The sequence below is a fragment of the Trichechus manatus genome, unplaced genomic scaffold (assembly GCF_000243295.1).
Source record: "Trichechus manatus latirostris isolate Lorelei unplaced genomic scaffold, TriManLat1.0 scaffold00010, whole genome shotgun sequence".
Taxonomy (NCBI): Eukaryota; Metazoa; Chordata; class Mammalia; order Sirenia; family Trichechidae; genus Trichechus; species Trichechus manatus.
In genome coordinates this window covers 16,438,669-16,460,214 of record NW_004443946.1, presented here as the reverse complement: position 1 = coordinate 16,460,214, position 21,546 = coordinate 16,438,669, and the positions used below count along the sequence as shown (strand labels likewise).

The window sequence follows — 21,546 nt, the reverse complement described above, 5'->3', positions numbered from 1 at the left end:
CTCCTCACCCTAAATTTCATATGAAAATAGCTACTGATTAGAGTCAATGTGTTAGTGAAACCAGCTACACAGTAGTGTATTTACTGTAGAGTTGCATTTTTTTTTACACTTTGTTCTCTTAAACTTCATTATACAACCTTATTCTCAGTACTAACTAAAATGTTGTACTTTTGTTTATGAAATTTTTCAATTTTTAAAAATTTTAAATCAAATTTTACATGTCAAATCTTCTTAAAAGTATTCTCTACCCATCTATTTAATAACTTAGTGTCGATTCAGTGTCAGTATAAACAGAACTGGCACACAATTTTGAAATGAAGTAGAAAGTACGTGCCATCAAGAAGTTTTATATGTATATATATTTTTCTCTACAGAGAACTGAAGGTCTTCAGCAGGAAATTCAGATACTCAATAAACGAATGGAGCAGCTACATCATCTTTATGAAGAAGTTATTCAAGAATCATCCCAAGCTGAAGAAAAGTGTAGGGAAGAAAAAAAATCCTTGAAATGTCTGGAAGGAAAAATTGCTATCAATGACCTTTTTCAAGCAAAAGTAGACTTGGACAGGAAGAAAGTAAGAATGCCCTGAAGTATATGTATTTATTTGATGATGAAAATTATCATATTTTATTATAATATTAATAACTTTAGCTTTATCTATGTGTAAAGCTGTTAATTCTTTTTATACTTTTCTTAATATTGGAAGAAAGAATCTTTACCGTTAGTCCTTAAACTTATGCTTCTGATTTTACCAAAAGTTTTATGCATAATTTTCCTGATTTCCTTTTGTCATTTGTCCTCATTTTCCTTTAGCTCTTTGAGCATATTTAATATAGTTGTTTTAAAATCCGTCTGGTAATGTATTATCTGGGATTCCTCAGGGACAGTTTCTGTCACTTTATTTTCTAATTTTGAATGGTCCATCCTTTGCTGCTTCTTTTTATGCCTTGTGATTTTTCTGGTGAAAACTGAACATTTGAATATTACAGTGTGGTAATTTTGAAAATCTGATTATCCCCCTTCCTCAGGTTTTGCTGTTGTTGTTGTTTTTTTTTGTTAAAGACTGTAGTAATCCATTTGTTTAGTGCCTTCCCCTAACTATTTTTTGCAAAGACTGCCTTCTTGGTCATGTGTGGTCACTAAGCTTTTTGTTCCTTAGTTTGTGTTTAGCTAGTGTTTTGGCAAATATTTCCTTGAACACTGGGGCAGGGAGGAGGGGTGCTCTCTCAGTCTTTGCACGTTGGTTCTATGCTGGGACACTTCTTCAACACTTAACCAGGTTTGCACTGAGCTTAGGCAGGAATGGGTTACCCAAAAAGCAAGATAAGCGTGTGCTTAAGGCATCAACAAAGTGGGGGCACCAGTTGTCCAAAGCAAAGCCCCACAGGTGCCAAGCAGACAGGATACAAGGAAAAGTGAGTGGGACGGCACTGGCAGGGCGCTAAATGAAATTGATACAGGCTCCAGTGTGTGAGAATGTATCAGCTGGAAATAAAGTTGATGCGGGTTCATGAGGGCACCCATGCACACGTTGTTTAAGCTATTAGGCCCCTATCACTTCAACATCTTTGTTGAAATCTATCTCCTACAGTCCCCTCCTGGGTAACTGAAATTCCTTATCTCGGCGAGTTTCTTGGGGGGTATACTATTTCTTTCTAATAAATAAGAGGTAGGAGTGGGCTGTCAAGTGTAACTCTTGCTACATTTACCCAATATGCAACTGGATCCAACACGAGTGGTTGGGCAAGGATGGATTATATTAACAGATAACAGGTCTGTGATCCATTTTAAGAGAACCGTCTTGTACATCCACATCTGCTGATCCAGCGACTCCAGCCAGGAGGGTCCGCAATGCTCTTTGTCATAATACAAACACAAGGGTATGCTCTTGCACACATCCTGGTAAACAACCAATGGGAACTCCAGTCCCAGATGATGCTCAAAAGCGAGGGAACTCAAATAAATTGACCATTGCAATGAATTTAATCAAGTTACTTTTTAACTGGATAGCGTTTTTGTACTGAGTTATGTCCTAAGTTTTGTAAACAATGATATTTATAACTTTAACTTTAAAATATGTTTGGCATACACGTGGACACAATCTAGCATACATTTAATATAATACTAACATGGATAATAATTTAATGTAATACTAACATAGCAAATGTCAAAAGAATACTGGAAATATTAATACTTATCTAACATGAAAAGTTTTAATTTATGTACCAAGTGAGTTTCATTTTTTATTGCCTGTTGCACGGAACACAGTTCTTAATATTACTCTATATATGTTAATTAAAGAGGTATTAGGCACATTAATAGGATTCAAAATTCAATATTTATCATGCAAAATGTGTTTCTGTTTTGCAACACTGTGTTTCTAAATTCGTCTTCCAAGAAAGCAACAAAGGACGTTTATCAGAACATTACATTTATATTTTATCATAATATTTACATATCTCCATGTAAGGAAATTGAACAATTCCTTGAGGAAATAAATGAATATTCAGATAATAAAAATTATATAAATGTATTTTATTTTCCATTTCCTTCAGACTGACTTTCTTTTAAGAAATTGATTGATATTTTTATGACTTACAACAAACTTGCTCATCAAGAAGTGGTGCTATTGTTACATCAATTATATACATATCTCTGCATATGGGAGTTGAACAAATCCACAAAGAGATAAAATGTCCATTTTATAAATTTTGTATACGATAACAATTATATTTTTTCATTTCGGACCAATCAGGTGTAACCTCACATTAAGTTCTCTCTCATTGACCACATAAGAACATGCTGGTGGCACTATAATCACATGACTCGTGATGTGTCTGGTCCTATCCTGCACAAAGCACACCAAAACGTCTCTTCAGATTGAGCATACCCTTGTATTTGTATCATGCTCTTTGCACTCGCTCTCACCCCCATAGAATATCAGCAGTAGTCCAATGAAATGGGAAGACACAGCATCAAAAGACGGAAGGTGAGAGTGCAAGTTTTTAAGTATTATTTCGAGATGAAAAACCCTCGTGGAGATATTTGAAGGGCCCGCCAACAAACATCATATGACAAACGAATAAAATTATTTCTGACTGCCTCGTAAGTACTGTTTCTTTTGACTGTCTCAGACCTGCAGAACAAAAATACATGTTCCAAATCAGTTTTTTTCTTTCTAATTTTCCAATATGAATTTTTGTGTTAACATCCAAATTCAAATGTAAATTTAATTTTATGAATTTTATTTGTTTTATAAATTTTCTTTAGTTTTCATTATTCAAATTTATTTGCTACAGTAGAACCAGATTTTAAAAATGACATAATTTTATATCCAGGTAAAATGAAACGGCAACAACAAAGTGGAGTGCAAAAAGAAAAGCTCACAGAAGTAAAAAGAAAAGGACTTTCAAATCCCTAAAGACAATTCCAAAATTAACTTCCTTAAGATGTAATGAATCAGAAGAGACTTCTTCCACTGAATGCTCGAGTTTAATGGGTACACATTGTTGTACTAGTACCAATACTGCTCAAATTACTAATAGAAATGCCAATATAACAGAATTTTTTGTAAATTCTGCATCTATTCCTTGCTGTTGTGAAAAAATTAATACTGGTATAGAAAGTCAAACTATTTTAAAATCTGAAACTGTCACATGTGCAGTTGCCATAACTAACAGAAGTACAGATCCTGCTTTGTGGAATAATTTTTCTTCTAATGATGTGAATTATTAGATCAAAAGAGGACCAAGTGATTGTCAACATCACAGTGGACCATTTGAAAATTTGTGTCAAAAATTTCTGGATGGTAAACAAACAAAGTTCTGTGGCCAGAATATATTTATAGGGTGCAAAGCTAATGGTGAAAATTATAAGAGGGAGTGGCTACTGTTTTCTGTATCAGTCAGCTCTGTATATTGTTTTGTTTGCAAACTATTCAGTCCTAAATCGTTTAATTCTTAATTTTCTATGGATAGATTTAGCGATTGGAACAACTCAAATATGATCGATAAACATGAAAACAGTTCAATTCACAGAGACTGTATGTTGTCATATTTAAATTGAAGACATGGTTTTGGCTTACTTCATGAACTGGAAACACAAATTAATGAATAATGTCAGTATTGGAAAGCCGTTTTGGAACACACTATCGCTGTCATTATAACAATTGCTGAACGTGGACTGTCTTTTCAAGGAAGAAATGAAATGTTTGGGTCCCCACAAGATGGAAACTTTTGTAGTTTACTTGAACTTGTTGCTCAATTTGATCCATTTTTAGCAGGTCACATCTCAAAATATGGTAACACATGAAAGGACAACCCATCGTATATGTCTAAAATAATGTGTGAAGAATTAATAAACTTAATAAGTGATAAAGTTCAATCAACTGTTTTTAGTGAAATAAGTACAACTCGATATTTCAGTTTGTCTTTAGAGTCCAGTCCTGATCTTTCTCATACAGATCAACTAAGCATTGTTTTAAGATACATATCTCCAACAGATGGAAAACCTGCTGAGTAATTTATCACCTTTACTAGCTTAAAAAGTCATACCGGTGAAGAAATTGCAAATCAAGTACTTCACTATTCATGTGAAGTTTGCAAAAATGATTTTTCTAAGCTCAGAGGCCAGTCCTATGACAATGCTGCCAATATCTCATGGTATTATAAAGGAGAAAATTTTAGAACATAATGAATATGCCATTTTCATACCATGTGCTGCACATTCACTTAATCTTGTAGGAAGTAGCACAATAGATTTTTGTCTGGAAGCAGCTGATTTTTTTTCTACTGTTCAGTTACTCTACATGTTTTTGCCACCTTTACTCATTGATAGGCAGTTCTTAATACATATTTAGGCAATGATCAAGTATTAAAATATCTTTCTAATCACGATGGGAAATGCATGCTGTAGCAACCAGTGCAATTCTGGAATTGTGCACTCAGATTGTAGATGCTTTAGAAAATATTGCTGAAGACCAGACACAAAAAGGAGATACCAAAAGAGAAGCTGAAAACATCGCTAACAAAATGCAAACACTAGAGTATGTATTTATGTTGGTTATGTGGAACAAAATATTGCAGCATTTTCATTGGACAAGTCAAGCTCTCCAAGATTCAGAAGTAAATTAAAGACGCACACAGATCTCTACCAATTATTAACAGGGTATTTACATAATTTAAGAGAAGATTTTGAAAATTTTGAAAACACAACAAAACATATATTGCCAAATACTGATTATCAATCAGTTCGCTGTTGCAGAAGCATTAGAAAGAAACAAGTAAATGACAGAAGTGCTCCAAAGTATTGAGTGCCAAGATCAATTTCGCATAACCACATACTACACAATCATTGACACACTTGAATCTTGCATGAAAAGAAGTGAAAGTGTATGAAGTTTTTCAAATAGATTTTTCTTCTTAAATACCTGATGCAGAATGCATGAAGACATCCAAGAAATTAGTTCAGGCTTATCCCAATGACTTACAGAGAAATGCAACAATTTCATTCTTATATGAGAACTAAGTTTACAGATTCAGGAAAGACAAGTTTTACTCATGTAGGCATGTATGATTCCATAAAAGAAGATAAAATACAATATGTATTCCCCGATGTTGAAATTGCTTTACACATATTCCTAACTTTGATGAACACAAACTGTACAACAGAATGCTCATTTTCATCCCTAAAGAAACTCAAAAACCTTCAACGTACAACAATGATTAAAGAAAAGAATCGATTCATTATCCTTATTGCCTATGGAAGCAGATATTGTTTAGCAGCTTAGGGGAAAAAAAAACCAAACCCTTTGCCGTTGAGTCAATTCTGACTCAGCGACCCTATAGGACAGAGTAGAACTGCCCCAGAGGGTTTCCAGGGAGCAGCTGGTGGATTTGAACTGCCAACCTTTTGGTTAGCAGCTGAGCTCTTAAACACTGCGCCAGCTTAATTGTGACAAAATCATTGAAGAATTTGTAAGAGCAAAGAATAGAAAGAAAAGTTTTTAATTATAACATGTTAGAGATGAAAGATCTATCTAAAAATAAAATGTAATAATTTGCTGTAATATTTGTTTTCTGATCACTAAATTTTCTTTTATGAGATCTTTTGTTCATTTATAATTATAGCATTTATTACAAAACAAGCATCAAAACTGAAATATGAGCCATTTAAAGCAAAATTGGTGAAAGTCAATTTTTCATTGTGGGAGATCAACAGAATTTTACATCGATTGTTGAAACAACTAAGTTCACTGACTCATTTTCTTTCTTGTAAAATAGGTGGAATATTCTTTTTCGTAGAAAATGTGGAATATAGCAAAAATCTTAGTACCCCGCATCCACTAAATATTTTATAATCCAGTTCATCTCATTCCACTAAAACGGCATACGCCACTTTCATGTTCATTCGCGAATATTATAGTGCATTAAAAAAGTTACATCATGGATAGCTAAGACACACACACATATATACACATGTACATATCCCGTTCGAATGCGTGAATAAGCACAGGAGGGAACACCACAGATGATCAGTGTTTAGGACCTTCACATGCCTTAATCCGGCCCTGAGTTTAAGGCTCAACCTGAGGTGAAAGTGTAGGGTCTTCTCTGAGCACACGTCTTGCCCTGGGCATGTGTGTTGCTTTATAAATTCCGCTGTATATACAAAGATGCATTTGAATGCCCTAATTTCTCAAAGAAACACTCTCCCTGGCTTCTCCTCCCAGGCTTTAGGCCATCTATTACATGCCTCCATCACACTCGTTAGCCCGAGGTAGCTGTCACAGTTTTGGGCAGTCTGCTGCTTTTCCATCTTGTGTGAGTTCTGAGATAGGCCAGAGATGAGCACCTTGCATCAGTCCTTCAGAAAGCCCCAGACAGGTTGGAACAGACACACACAACAATTTTCAAATAAGATCTGCTCTGGTCCCTCTGGAATCAGGGACAGGATCCCTCTCTGGGAATGAGGGCTGTTGCAGCTTTAAGAATGCCTCCAAGCTGGGGAGGGGTTGGGACATGGGCATGTAGAAAGCCAAAGATTTGTTACTGTTTTGAAGTCGCCTTTTTCTTGATTCTGCATTTGCTTAGTGGTTGTAAGCCTTTGATGGGTTGCAGAGTTCTTACAAAGTTGGTTCTGTTTCTGCTTGGTGTTTGGTGTTTCTGTGGACAGATGGGAGTTTACGCTGCCATCTTGCTGACGTCACATTCTATTTCTTAATGTACTTTTAGAAGAGGATCCTCTTCTAAAGAGGGAAAGGAACTCAAAATAATGATGCTTTATTGGTGGAATTTCAGACATTGTGACAGGTAGATATATGGGTATCAGGGAGGGGGCCATTGATAATATTCCTCAATAATTGCTATGTAAACCATTGTCTTCTCTTTCTGCTTCCACGCATCTGTAAGGAGTAAATTAATCTGGGATGGAAATAGCTATGATAAAATTAATTTTCAGGAGATCCTGATTCTATTTCATTACCTCTTTGAAGAATTGCCTGTCATACCCAAACCTGTGTTATACTGTGTCTACAATTGTATAACCTAAGGCATAATCCTACTTCTCAGTCACTCACTTGCTCATTTACTCACCACTCACTTATTTAGTCTTTCAGCCCATTCACTCATTCAATATTTATCGAATACCCCGTTTTTGAAGACTTCCAACACTTAATGAAGTGATGGCAACAATGTACCCTACAGATTCCAAAGATGACTACATCGTCTTCCTCTACTTCTGAATATATGAATGGTGATTCAATTCCCCACAAAATTTTAAAATCCTATACTAAATTTATATATTTATTTATATAAATTTATATAATATAGCATCACTATGAGTCAGAATCGACTCGATGGGAGTGGGTTTGGTTTGGTTTTATATCAAATTTTAAGAATATACAGGTAACACATGTTTTCTACAACCCTTAAAATCATTCTAAAAGGTTTGAAGAAAACAATAATATATCTTCCCAGCCCTCTCTCTGCCTATCTTACCTTAGTAACCAATGCATATATCTTCCACAACTGTTGCCATGGTTATGGAAATATTAAAAAAAAGAAACTAACCAGTCGCCATCAAGTTGTCTCTGACTCCTGGCAACCCCAGGTGTGTCAGAGTAGAAGTGTGCTCCATAGGGTTTTCAGTGGCTGATTCTTCAGAATTAGATCACCAGGCCTTTCTTCTGAGGAGCCTCTGGGTGGGCTTGAACCTCCAACCTTTTGCTTAGCAGCTGGGAGCATTAACCATTTGCCCCATTTCCCGCTCCCTCCTTCAAAGGCAATAAGTCTAATGAGTTTAATGTGTATCTTTTTGTTTATATGTATTCTTTCAAGTGTGATTTTTGTGCATATATTTTTAATTTGCATAAATGATATTGTATTTAAAATCTCATTCTATTACTCAGTATATTTTAAAATTTTTTCCCATACAAAAATTTATACATACATTGTTATGTGACTCTAATTGCTCTCCCCATACCGTGACAGCACACTCCTCCTTCCCACCCAATTCCCCATGTCCATTCAACTAGGTCCTAACCCTCTCTGCCTTCCCATCTCACCTCTGGGGGACTCAGTGATTGCTGAAGCCAGTGTGGGACCCAGTGCACAGCAGGGAGCAGGGAGGTAGATGGGAGAGAGGTTTTTCTCGGGGGGAGGGCGTTTTTTGATTCATGCGGTAGGCCGTATGCAATTACTTATCTTTCACTGGATCGAGGACTGCTTCTCACTGGTTCTGGGTGGCTGTGTAGACGTTCAGCAGCTGGGTGTCTCCTGGTGTGGAAAATGTGCCTCCCGAGCACAGCTGCTTGCCTGCCTCACTGCTCACCCACGAGCTGCTCAGGCCTGAAGGGCTCAGGCTCTTGCCAGATCAGGTCTGGCAACTCCTTGCTGCTTCCAAACCTTCTCTCCCTCCCCCTGCCACTCCGTCTGGTTCCTCGACTCTGACTTTGATGTTCAGGGCCCCCAGATTGCCATATATAATTGAATCACTTGTTTTTTAGGGTCTTTGGTGTAAGAGGGTCCACTGGGAGTGTCTGACTATTCCGCCATCTTGGCCCCACCTCTCAGTATAGTGTTTTTAATATCCATCTAATATTGCTATTTATTCATCTAGTTCTTTGCTTCTAACTACTGAATGGAATTCTACCATGTACCTATCTGCCACATTTTGCCTATCCATTGCCTCTAGTGATGAATACCCAGGTTATGTCCTTTTTTCTGCCACCACAAACAACATTGCTATGAACATCCTTGTAGAGGTCCTCTATAGGCCTATAAGAGAATTTCTTAGAGGTGTTGTAAAAGGGTAGTGATAGTAGTAGCAATACTACCTGTCTAACTTCAGAGAGGATAATGCAAATCAAGATCAGCCCAAGGCTGATCCCTATGCGGTGGAGGTCAGACATACCTCCACTCTCTAACCTTTTTACCAATTCTGACACCAGCCATCCCTCCCATGGCACCCTCTTCTCTTCTGGATTTGATAAGCCACTGCAATGGCCACACAGAACTCACAGACCATGTTTACATTTAAGTGGTTTATTAAGGAACAGGGTACAACTCAGGAATCAGAATCAGGAAGCATGTAGGCAAAGTCTCCCTTCTTCAGTGCAGGACAGCTTTCTCAACTCTTCTCTGCAGGATAGGCTTCTTGGCCACCCTGAGAACAGGCTCCTCTGGTCCCTCTCAGGATAGGCTCCTTTTGGCCCTATTGCCACCAGCTCTGCCATAGGCTCCTTCTGGGCCTATTGTAGCTGGTTCTGCCACTGGGCCCCTTCCAGGCCTCTCACTGTCTTCAGTGTTATAGCCCTTGACCAGTGTTACACTTCTTTTAGGAGGTTCCTTGCCTCTGATCTCTCTCTCTGCTTCTTCTTTTCTTTTTTCCTTCCGTTTCTTCCTGCTGCTTCTCTTCCTGCTTCTTTCTGTCTGCCCAAACCTCTGTGGGGCTGACTGCTTAAATACACTACTGCTTGTCAATTTCAAGGCATCACTCTCCCACCAGGGCCACGAACTGACCAATCCCCTCTTGGTATGCCACAGACACTTTATCTGCATAGCAGGGAAGGCTGGGTTACAACTCACCTCATTTGCATAGCCTGTTGACCAATCCCTGCAAGGTGCGTACCAATCACAGGGCAGGCTGAAATTCAGGACCAGAAAAAAAGTATCAAAACCAAGTTATTTACAGCTTACCTAGTGTTAGGGATTGAATTGTGTCCCCCAAAAATAAGTATATCAATTTGGCTAGGTCAGGATTCCCAGTATAGTGTGATAGTCCACCATTTTGTCGTCTGATGTGATTTTCCTATGTGTTGTAAATCCTATTTCTATGATGTTGATGAGATGGGATTAGTGGCAGTCATGTTAATGAGGCAGGACTCAATCTACAAGATTGAATTGTACCTTGAGCCAATCTCTTTTGAGATATAAAAGGGAGAAGCAAGCAGAGAGATGGGGGACCTCATACCACCAAGAAAGTAGTGCTGGGAGCAGAGCACATCCTTTGAACCTGAGGTTCCTGCACAGAGAATCTCCTAGACCAGGGGAAGATTGATGACAAGGACCTTCCTCCAGAGCTGACAGAGAGAGAAATGCTTCCCCTGGAGCTGGCATCCTGAATTCGGGCTTCTAGCCTCCTAGGCTGTGAGAGAATAAATTTCTCTTTGTTAAAACCAGCCACTTGTCGTATTTCTGTTATATCAGCACTAGATACCTAAGACACCCAGGAAAAGTCAATCAACCTGGCCAAAAATAACAAACCCACTAGGGTAGAAAACTAGGGCAAAGGTAACTCCTCAAGGCTTAGGGGAAAAATCTCTCAAGCTATTTTTCCAAAGAACCAAGCAAAACGAACTTATTTCACCACAAGTGTATGCTCAGGATTGAAATTTGTGGCTCATAGGTTACACACACGTTTAATTTGACTAAGTACTGCCAGACAGCTCTCACAGAACAGCCTTGTCAGTTCATAGTCCCACCAGTGATGCACAGAGTTCTCGTGTCTCTGCATCCCTGCTATTTCTTGGCATTAACTAGCTTTCTAATTTTTTCCCACTCCATCAGGTATGAAGTGATAGCTCATTTAATTTGCATTTCTCTAATTATTATTGAGTTGGAGTATTTCCTTTATGCATTTTAGTCTTTTGACTTTCCTCTGTTTTCTTTATCCTTTTTTCTATTTTGATTCCTTCTTGTTCTTAGTGATTTTTCATAGTTCATCTGTGTGGACGTCTTCCTCACCCTAGACAAGCTCCAAGTCCCTCCCCAAGGCAGACACTCTTTTTGTCTTGTTTAGGCTCTGACACCCTGCTTTGGGTCACAGCATTTCCATTCTCATTCCGGTGCAGATGTCTACTATGTTCTGCCCACCTAATGGCTTTAGGACTGAATTGGTCAGGAAGGACAAGAAAGGCATAGAAGACTAGGAAGAGGAATAAGAATAACAATTGGTGTATATTTAGCATTTCAAGTTTCCTAATAAAATGCACTTATTTAAACTATAATTTTTCTGTCAAGGACTACTTTAGCTCTGTTCCACAAATATTAGTGTAGATGTGGGGAAATTGGAATGCTTATCCATTGCTGGTGGGAATGCAAAATGGTACCAAACTCAAACCCATTGCCATCAAGTCGAATCCGACTCATAGCAACCCTATAGCGACACTACAGGACAGAGTAGAACTGCCACATAGGGTTTCTAGGGAGCAGCTGGTGGATTCAAACTGCTGACCTTTTGGTTAGCAACCATAGCTCTTAACCACTGTGCCACAAAATAGTAACAGCCATTGTGAAGACAGTGTGATGATTCCTCAAAAAAACAAAAATAGAATTACAGGTAGTCCCCAGATTATGAACGCATTCTGTTCCTAAGTCTGTCTTTAAGTCAAATTTGTACATAAGTCAGAACAGGTGTGGCTCGTATCTAATGCCAGTCAAATGTTTTTCTTAGTATATAGTGTACCTTTCTATGCATACAAAACATTAAAGAAACAGTTTCAGATGCACTAAAACATCTTTAACATAATAATACAGCAATAATAGTAAAAATGTTTTGCTCTGCATCGCGAAGTAGCACCTGATTGTTATTACAAACCATTGTATGTACCTCAGATTTTTGATATAATAGACTTTATGGGGCTTGGTTCCTAACTACAGTTGTACATAAGTCCGATGTTTGTAATGGGGACTGCCTATACCATATGGCCCAGCAATCTCACTGCTAGGAACATAGTCGTGCGCCACATAACGTCTGTTTGGGCAATGTCCTACCGCATATAAGTCTGTGGTCTAATAAGGTTATACAGTGCTGGAGGAGGACCCTACAGCCCCACCCCCGGAGTGAGGGAAGGAGAAAGGCTCACAGGGAAGCTGTAATTGATGTCAATAAGTTGCACACCTGTAAAAAGTTGAATTGGCAAATGTGTGATAAATATTTTTACAAAAAAGAAAAGAAAGCAGCTGCTGAGTTGCTTATGTACAACTAAACACCTCATGGGATTTGGTTTCTTGGTTTGGAAGTTTAGGGTCATGGTTTCATGGGACAGCCCAGTTAATTGGCCTAATATCATTTTTAGTTCTTCTGTTCTACCTCCTAATTGGTTATATAGTGCCTGGAGCCATCCAAGGTACATTTGGCCTCTGTTCACCTGGAGCAAGAGAGGAAGAAGGAGAGTCAGGAATTGGAGGAGAAAATGGAATGTGTGGCTAATTGCTTCCATGAACAACTGTCTCCTTTGCCATGAGACCAGAAGAACTAGATGGTGCCCAGCTACCTTACTGACTATTTTGATCAAAGGTTCTATAGAAGAATCCTGATCAAAAGGGGGAAAATGTAGAACAGAACAAATTATTGTAATAAACATTTTTGACAACTTGATTTCTAGGGAATGTATAATCATCTATCATATGCAATTTATTTAATTGTTCTTTTTTGACATTTGCATTTTTTAGTTTTTCATGTTATAATGTTGTAATAATAATAACTTTTATTGTCATTTTATTTTCCCAATTATTTTAATACATGTTATTTATCTAGTGCTGCTACAACAGAAATACCACAAATGGGGGCTTTAACAAACAGAAATTTATTTTCTCACAGTTAGGAGGCTAGAAGTCCAAATTCAGCATGCCGGCTCTAGCGGAAGGCTGTCTCTCTCTGTCGACTCTGGAGGAAAGTCCTTGTTTCTTTGAGCTTCTGCTCCTGGGCAATCTTCATGTGGCTTGGTATCTCTTTTCCCCATCTCTGCTTCTCTCACTTGCTTGTGTAATCTTGTATAACCACAGGGATAAAGGTTAGGATTTACAACACATATTTTTTTGGGGGACACAATTCAATCCAACACATGTTTACAGTGGAAAAATTTTTTTACTAATGTAAGTATTGTTAAGCCTGCAATTTGTTAGTCTGGAGTAGATCTGGTCTTATGCTCGTGTAGATCACCATCTTAAAGCACAGCTTCTTTATTTCAATACTGTTGATTTCTGCAAAGGAAAACTCCAGGACCAGGAATTCCCAGATAGAAGAGCATGACGAGAAGTTCAAACAGCTAGAGAAAGACGAGAAACAAATATTCTTGCGTATTCAGCAGAATGTGCAGATTGCTACAACTCAAAGATTGGAGAAGAAAGTTCAAAAACTTCAGAAACAGCTCAGTGATCTGAAATTATCAAATAAAAATATGAAAACTCAACTGACCAGAGTGAATGTCCTTAAAGTAAGTAGAGGAAGTGAGGCTTTCAAAAACTGCATGTTTCTCATTGAACTTCAAAATAATGTAATATTAAAATTATTTTATGTGCATACAAAAGAATATATATAATATTAAGCATGTTATTGTGTGCCATCAAGTCAATTCTGACTCATAGCAACCCTATATGACAGAGTAGAACTGCATCATAGGGTTTCCTAGGCTGTAATCTTTGTGGGAGCAGATCGCCAGGTCTTTTCTCCTGTGGAGTGGCTAGTGGTTCCAATCACCTATCTTTCGGTTAGCAGCTGAGTTCTTTAACCATTGCACTACCTGGGCTCCTTTTACTAAAGCATATAGAACCATAAAATTGAATGTCTGTGAATTCACCATTCAGCTTAAGAAACAGTATTACCGATCCCTTTTAAGTCCCAGTGTATTTTCCTCCCTAATCCTCAAAGGTAATCGGTATTCTAAACGTTCTGATTCGAATTCCCTTGCTTTTAGTTGTAATTTTACTTTATTTAGCCTTTCTTATTGGGCTAATAGATTAAAATTTTACTCATTTTTTTAGCTTCTCTTTGGACCTTCTCCATATCAACCTTCAGCTATAGTGTTTCAAGTGTACTTTCAGTGCCTTAAGCCAAAGGTACACTAATTTGCCAGTTTATCAACAATGTTTCTTTTCCTGTAAAGTCAGTTATTTTCTCTTTGTATTTGATCAGCATAGACTGTAAGACTTTTGAGGATATAGAATATGTGTCAAACTTCTTTAAATCCCAAATGTCCAGCTTATAAAAGTGCTCAGTGAATGCTGGATATTGATGAATATGATGGTGGAGAAACGCCCTCTAAATACAGAAGTGTGTGGAATTTTCTTTCTTTTCCGTGTATCTAGCTCTTAAAATTTAAAAAGAAAAGCATGAGTTATCATGCCTGTCTGTTACTTAGAAAAGAAATCTAATTACTGTTATTTCCTCCCTTTCCCACACTCTACCCCTCTCAGAACAAAACAATGGAAAAGCTCAGACGATCTTTAACAGAAATTGAAACAATGAAAGAGAAGGCAGTTATGAAAACGGACAACATGAAAACACCGTTAGACTGTGGAGAGCAAGAGGCAAGATCGGACAGAGAGCGGGTGCATCAGATTTTGGGTGCTGTCACTCGTAAGCTCGACACAGCAGAGAGCAAGCTTGAAGACACATCAGGTCGAGAACAAGAGGTCCTTTTTTCTTATTGCTGTATTAAAATTCTTTTAGTTGAAGTGATAAACACTCACCTCAACTTAGACTGTAACTAACTTAGACTAACGAGAATTTATTGACTTACAGAATCAAAGTGAAATTAAACAACTAAACCTCCCAGAGATGGACCTGGGCCCCAGAATCAACTGCAATCAGTACCTGGAACCTTTTAAGATCTTTCTTTCTCTTCTTGACGTCTCTCTGTGTGTCATCTTCAGTCTGTCTCACTGACTCCATATGACAGGAAGCATGGCCACTGACAACTGTGAAGTTTTATATTTAGAGTTTCATTGACAGGGGAGAGAAGTCCAAGGAAGGACCTTATTGGCCCAGCTTAGGTCAAGTGCCTATCCCTGGCCAGTCACCAGTGGGCAGGGGTGGGATATATGATTATCTTATATTAGATCTGAGTGCATATCTCCTGACTAAGTAATGACTATGAGGGAAGGGTCATCTGAGAATGAAAGCTCTGTGGAAATTATGTTTGAGGCTGGGTCACATTCTAGGACAAAAGGATAGTGCCTCTAAACTTGCTTAGAATTTCCCTGTTTATAAAGAAAATATTTTAAGAGATTTTTAAAAGGTTAACTGTCAATTTTGGGCAACTGTGGAATTATGTCACACCTCTGTATATTAGTTGCTTAAGAAATTTGAAACCTTAACCAATTACCTTAAGAGATGCTTAAAAAGTTATATTATCACTTTCTTTTTTAACTTCTGTGTGTTCACCTTCAGGGTTGTTTTTATTCCTCTCTTCAGTGTCCCTTACTATGTTTTCAGTCAAATTTCCTCTCCTTTGAGCACTGGTAATTCATTTTTCATTTCTGTGATGGTTTTGTCTTGTTCTTGCATGAGTTCAATCATCACATCTTCTTCATCCATTTCTATTCTGAATTATTAAATTTCTAATCCAAAAGAAAGATTTTTTTTTAAAAAAGTCTGCAAATCCTTGTTTAATTGGTATTTATGTCAAGCATGTTTCCTGTGCTTCTTGGCTGTTTTGGCAGGGTGTATTTCATCACAACAGTTTGGATGATATTGCCTATTTTTCTCTTAAAGTAACTTTATATGGATATTGCTTGCCATTTATCTATTCATTTTTAAATCTTTTGAATTTTCCTGGGCTAGCAATTTCAGGCGTTTCTACTTTAGGGTGGTTGGGTAGGTAGTCACTTACTAGGTTTCTTAATACCACCCACTTCTGTTGGCACAGTAAAGTGCAGTTTCTAAAGTGTACTAAAACCAGCTGTTGTCCAGTTCACTCTGACTCATGGCTACCTTATGTGCGTCAGAGTAGAACTGTGCTCCATAGGGTTCTCAATGGCTGATTTTTGGGAAGTAGATTGCCAGGCCTTCGTTCCGAGGTCCCTCTGGATAGACTCAAACCTCCAACCTTTCAATTAGCAGCCGAGTGCGTTACCCATTTACACCACCTAGAGACTCTTAAATCAAGCCTTTTGTTTTAGGGGTGGGGGTTTATGTGATATCTGATTCTGTGATACTATCTTATTTAAGTCCTTTAATTTCTACTAATTGTTTTTTTTCTTTTCCTTTACCACCAAGCCTCCAAGGAGCACTTCCCCCTTCCAAGTACCTCTCTCTCCCCTAAGAACCTTGCCGTCTATATCTGCCATTTCTGGTTCCATGTGCTTCCAGGTTCCTTCCTTTTCCTTCCCCAGTTGCCAGTTGTTCTGATCCAACAGGTCTCAGACTTGATCTCAGTATTTCCCTGTTTGTGGACCCTCCCACTTCTGGGGATAGAGTTGTCTGTGTTTCACACCGGTGGAAACCAGCTGCCGCCTCCAGTGCACGCTCTGGAGCTGCCTCTGCTAGTTTATGATATTTCTTTCCCTGTTTAAATGTAAATTGAAATCTGTAGCGTTGTCTAGTTATGCTTTAGAGATGATTTATGAGTGATTTTATTTGTTCTCCTTGTTGATCACTATGGTTTTTGGAGGATGCATAGAGAGATATGTATTTAGGGGGCTGCTATCATACAGCAAATCAGAAGTCTAAAAAGTAATTACCTTGTGGGTGAATAATAACAAAAGAAGGGTATGAAAGTGTTAAAATGAGAAAAAATTTTAAAATGTAAAGGAAATTTTAAATAAAGACAAAGATTTCTTATAATAGACCCCTATTCTAGGAGCCTGGGGGGCCCTGGTGGCGCAGTGGTTAAGAGTTCAGCTGCTAACCAAGAGGTCTGCAGTTCGAATGCACCAGCTGCTCCTTGGCAACCCTACAGGGCAGTTCTACTCTGTTCTGTAGTGTTGCTATGATTTGGAATCGACTCGATGGTGACGGGTGATTCTAGGAGCTTAATTTAAACAAATACTGTTTGAATGTAGAATAGACGACATTTCATAAAGAAGTGTTTAATAAGATTACATTTCTAATACCAATTTCATTGTATGTAACAAGGGGGTGAGCACAACTAATGATGTGTCTTGGTTCTGGTAGCTTGCTGACTTTCGAGAAACCATTATGAAGATATTGAGATTTAATATGAAAACAGCAGACAAGGAAGTCATCAATCAGCTAAGGCTTATTATACAAGCTTATGAAGCATCTAACAAAAAATCAAAGATTGCTTCTGATGGTGAGACTGAACAGTAGAATGAATAAAGAAGTTCTACCTTTTCATTGCTGCCAATAAGGACTCAACAGATATGGATGTTTCCATGAGCATCTTGAATATGGCTACATTATGAATAAAATACGCTGGAAAATTTTCACTTGAATCTATTCTCCTGTATGTTTGTGTTTAACTTTTGTCATAATTTTGTTCTATATATTATGATCTACTTTAGATTATTTGTAGTATATAATAGTTATCTAATTATATTTATTAACTATATTTTAAGTAGGATATTAATCAGAACTTGTGTTTAAGTTGGAATATTTATAGCCATAGTTAACAGTCTGTTTTTAGAATGAATAATTTATTGGGTTTGAAATCCCTCTTAGGAATCCAGGTAAAGTTATCATCTATGGCTTCCGAAATTATTTGATTAACTGAGAGTGTGAAAATCAGATCTGAAATGTTGAGGGGTAGGAAGGTCATCGAGAATTCTTATAAATGTGCAACCCAGTGTAGTGTGATTTTTATTTTCTTAGTGTTTAATAGTTTCTGCCAGTGCTTTCCTGATGGTGGCCAGATCCTTAAATTAAGGGGCTACTTTTTCAATAGTATAATTTTTAATTTGTTTCATTTGAAATAGGAAACCGCTCATCTTCCAGGGTAGTTTTAGATTTACCCAAGATGTCGTCTATGGGAAAAGGTCAGAATCCGCACAGGCCTATTGGGACTAAGCGCCAGTTGTGGGCACTTAAAAGGACCTCTTACATGGCTTAGTTTTAGAGGGATTCTTAGGGTGGAACAGGTCCAGTTACATTGGCTCTTGCAAAAGTAGCACTTTGGAAGAAAATTATTATCTTGAATACTCATTTAAGGAAAAAATGAGTCACTCACCTTTTAAATGGTCACAGCAGTGGTTCCCAAATTGTGTGACAAGCAACCTGGTACAGTGCAGCAATCTCATAGGAGTGCCAGAGAATATTTCAAATTTTAGGGGAAATCACAGTGATACGTGGCATCTGTCAGGAAACCACATGAACTACTAGCTCCAGGTAGTTTCTTGTTTCAACATTAGACCAATCGTCATTCCTTGTATCTTTGTGAGGGAAACTGCCCATGGCTCCTCAGGACTTGTAAATTTGTTTCCAAGAGAGGCACAGCAGTTGATGACGTTACTACCAAGGATAAAGACCTTCAAATTTGGGGAATGAGGGACTCTTTCCCCAGACTTCAGGACCCCTGGCTGCAAGTGTGAGAAGCCTGCTTATCTTTCCTCTTAGCCCTGCAAAAGAGGAAGGTGGGACATCCTGCCCAGAGCCCCAACCTGTAGCCCAACCTGCCTAAGCTGTAAGAACTACAGTGAAAAACCTGTGAGAGGTGGAACTTGATGCGACTTCCTTGTTTTTCTGGTCTCACAAGTTTTCCACCTTTGACAGGGTGCAGTCTTACCACTTTTCTATTGCTCTCTATTAGTGGAAAATATTTGAGTTTTCCTTCTCGGCCAGGTGTCTACCTTACATAGGTTCTGGCTTTCACGGGTTTTACTGTGTTTTCTTATTCAGGATTTCCCCAGGGCTACCCAGCTTCCTGCTGCAGCCTTAGCACCCAGGAGCTGGGGGGACTGTGCTATCCCATAAGCTAGGCAGGCCATGTACCTCCCAGGGCATCCCCTCTCTTAGGAATTCCAAGCACTGTGTATAAGCTCCCAGCTCCCAAAGCCAAGCTCTCCACGAAGGTCAAGGTGCCAAAGTGCAGCAGCCTCTGAAAGAGCCACCCTATGAGCACATTATAAGAAAATATTCTATAAGCACAAAGGGGCCTTAGTCTTAATGCTACTCTGAACTGTGTTAGTAGGAACTGGTCATTCAACCACAGAGCAATGCAAAAGGTTAGTTAACTGAGGAGGCAGAAGAAAGACCCTTCAATTATCTGGACTAACCCTTTCCAGAAAATGCTTTCTATACTTGTGGCCAAATCACTGACACACTGTTCTTCAATGATGCGAACTGGATTTAGATTTAAGGCTTTAGGTAAGTGGTTTTCGGCCTCAAGATGCATTAGAATTGTCTAATGAACTTAAAAAAAAAAGTTTTTGCTGGGTCTGTATAGTTTCCAATGCACTTTGATGTGGTGTGGGGCTGAAGTACGGATTTTTTTTCCAGTGCTCCTTAAATTAAAAAAATGTAAATTGTAAAAATCATAAATTGATAAAACTACTTTGGAAACTATTTTGGCAGTGTATTAGTTTCCTATTGCTGTGATAACAAATTATTATAAACTTATCTTAAATAATACAAATTTATTATCTTACAGCTCTGAAGGTCATAAGTTTGAAATGGGTCTCACTGGATTAAAATTAAGATATCAGCAGGACTGCCTTTCTTTTGGAGAGAGGAGTCTCCATTTCTTTGCCCCTTCCAGCTGCTGCTTCCATACAGTACAGTCTTGGAAACCCTATGGGGGCAGTTCTACTCTGTCCTTTAGAGTCGCTATGAGTCAGAATCGACTCATTCTGGGGATTAGGATGTGGTGTTTTTTTTTTTTTATTCTGCCTACCACAGGCCTAATCTACTAAATATATATATATATATATAGGTGTATATATATATATATATAGGTGTATATATATATATATACACCTATAGCCCTGGTTGCATAATGGTTAGGAGCTCGGCTGCTAACTGAAGGTTGGAGGTTCGGATCCACTAGCCGCTCCAGCTGCTCCATGGGAGAAAAAACCTGGTGATCTCCCCTAAAGATCACAGCCTAGGAAACCCTATAGAAAAGCTCTACCCTATAGAGTAGCTCTACTCTGTCCTATAGGGTTGCTAGGAGTTGGAATCGACTCAATGGCACACAGCAACATATTTACCTTACAGAAATGTGTATAGTCTACAAAAAGACATTTACAAGATTATTCATGGCAGTATTCATAATTGCTCCAACTGGAAAATACCCAAATGGCCAACAGTAGAATAAATTTGGCAACCAGTCACTAGTTAAGCATTCAGATCTCCCGTACACTGGAATGTTGAATTTTCTCAGGGGCCAAACTAGAATGTGACTCTAGGACCAAGTCTGGGGAGCTGGCAAATGGAGGAGAGTATGGGTTTGAGGAGAAACGGTAGGTAAATTTATGGGGTTCCATTTAACAAATGATAAGATTCTCGGAAAAGCAATGGGCTGTAAGGAGACCTTGGTTCTAACCAACTTTGCAACCTTAGTCAAGCTCTGGCACTTCTCTGATCTCCAAAATAGAGAGGAAGGGAGGCCTGGATGTTAGCAGACCTCCGGGTCTCTCGGCGCAACACTGAGACATGGGTCAGGTGAAAGCGAAAGAAGAAAGCTTTATTTGGTTGGCCAAGCAAAGGAGCACACCAGGACCTGTGCGGTCAAGACGGCTCCCTGATCGGCAGGCACAGGGATTTATACGGGGAGGAAAACAGAGTTGGGGGCTCTCCTTCAGGGCATGTTCAGGAAAGTGGTCTATCAGTACTGGTGGACAACTTCTATGATGATGTTGTCGTCATCAGGTTAGCACAGCCGCACTGGGATTCAGGGTTCACAAAATGGCCACGGTGAAGTGAAAATGGCAGCTTAGCTCCTCCCAGCAGCCTCCTCATGTCGGCGATATGTCAGTGATGAGTCACCAGGAGGACAAGATGAGGTTCTCTGAGCATGTGTGCGTTGTTCTGGGCTTGCGCGGGCACCTCAGACTGGTTTTGTCTGGTATTTGCCCCAGGCCCTTATGGTTTCTCCTGGGACTAGAATGAGGAAGTCGGAATGTCTAGTCTAGCCCTGTTCAGCCACCATCTAGTAGTTGCCCGTCTCACTCCTCCCTTTTCTTTTAGGATTTGGGTCCAGAATAAGGTCCAAATCCTGACCAAACAGGGACATGGGCCGAAGGTCATTCTTCTGTAATAGCTTCATGCTGATTAGAGGCACTGGCATAGAACTGGACTCCGGCTGTAACTGGTTCGGGGGAAATGGGATGATATCTCTATTGTAATATAATTTGCAGATGGAACTT

At 38.7% G+C, this 21,546-nt stretch overlaps 1 protein-coding gene across 1 annotated transcript in view; it reads left to right on the top strand.

Moving 5' to 3' along the window:
• Positions 1-20,644, top strand: part of LOC101350526 (coiled-coil domain-containing protein 170-like) — a 47,603-nt gene extending 26,959 nt beyond the window's left edge. The window contains exons 6-10 of the mRNA XM_004371104.1: positions 375-575; positions 13,494-13,718; positions 14,698-14,916; positions 17,399-17,537; positions 20,562-20,644. Coding sequence (XP_004371161.1) covers positions 375-575; positions 13,494-13,718; positions 14,698-14,916; positions 17,399-17,537; positions 20,562-20,644 — 867 coding nt within the window. The remainder of the gene's footprint in view (positions 1-374; positions 576-13,493; positions 13,719-14,697; positions 14,917-17,398; positions 17,538-20,561) is intronic.
• The last annotated feature ends 902 nt before the right edge of the window (positions 20,645-21,546 follow it).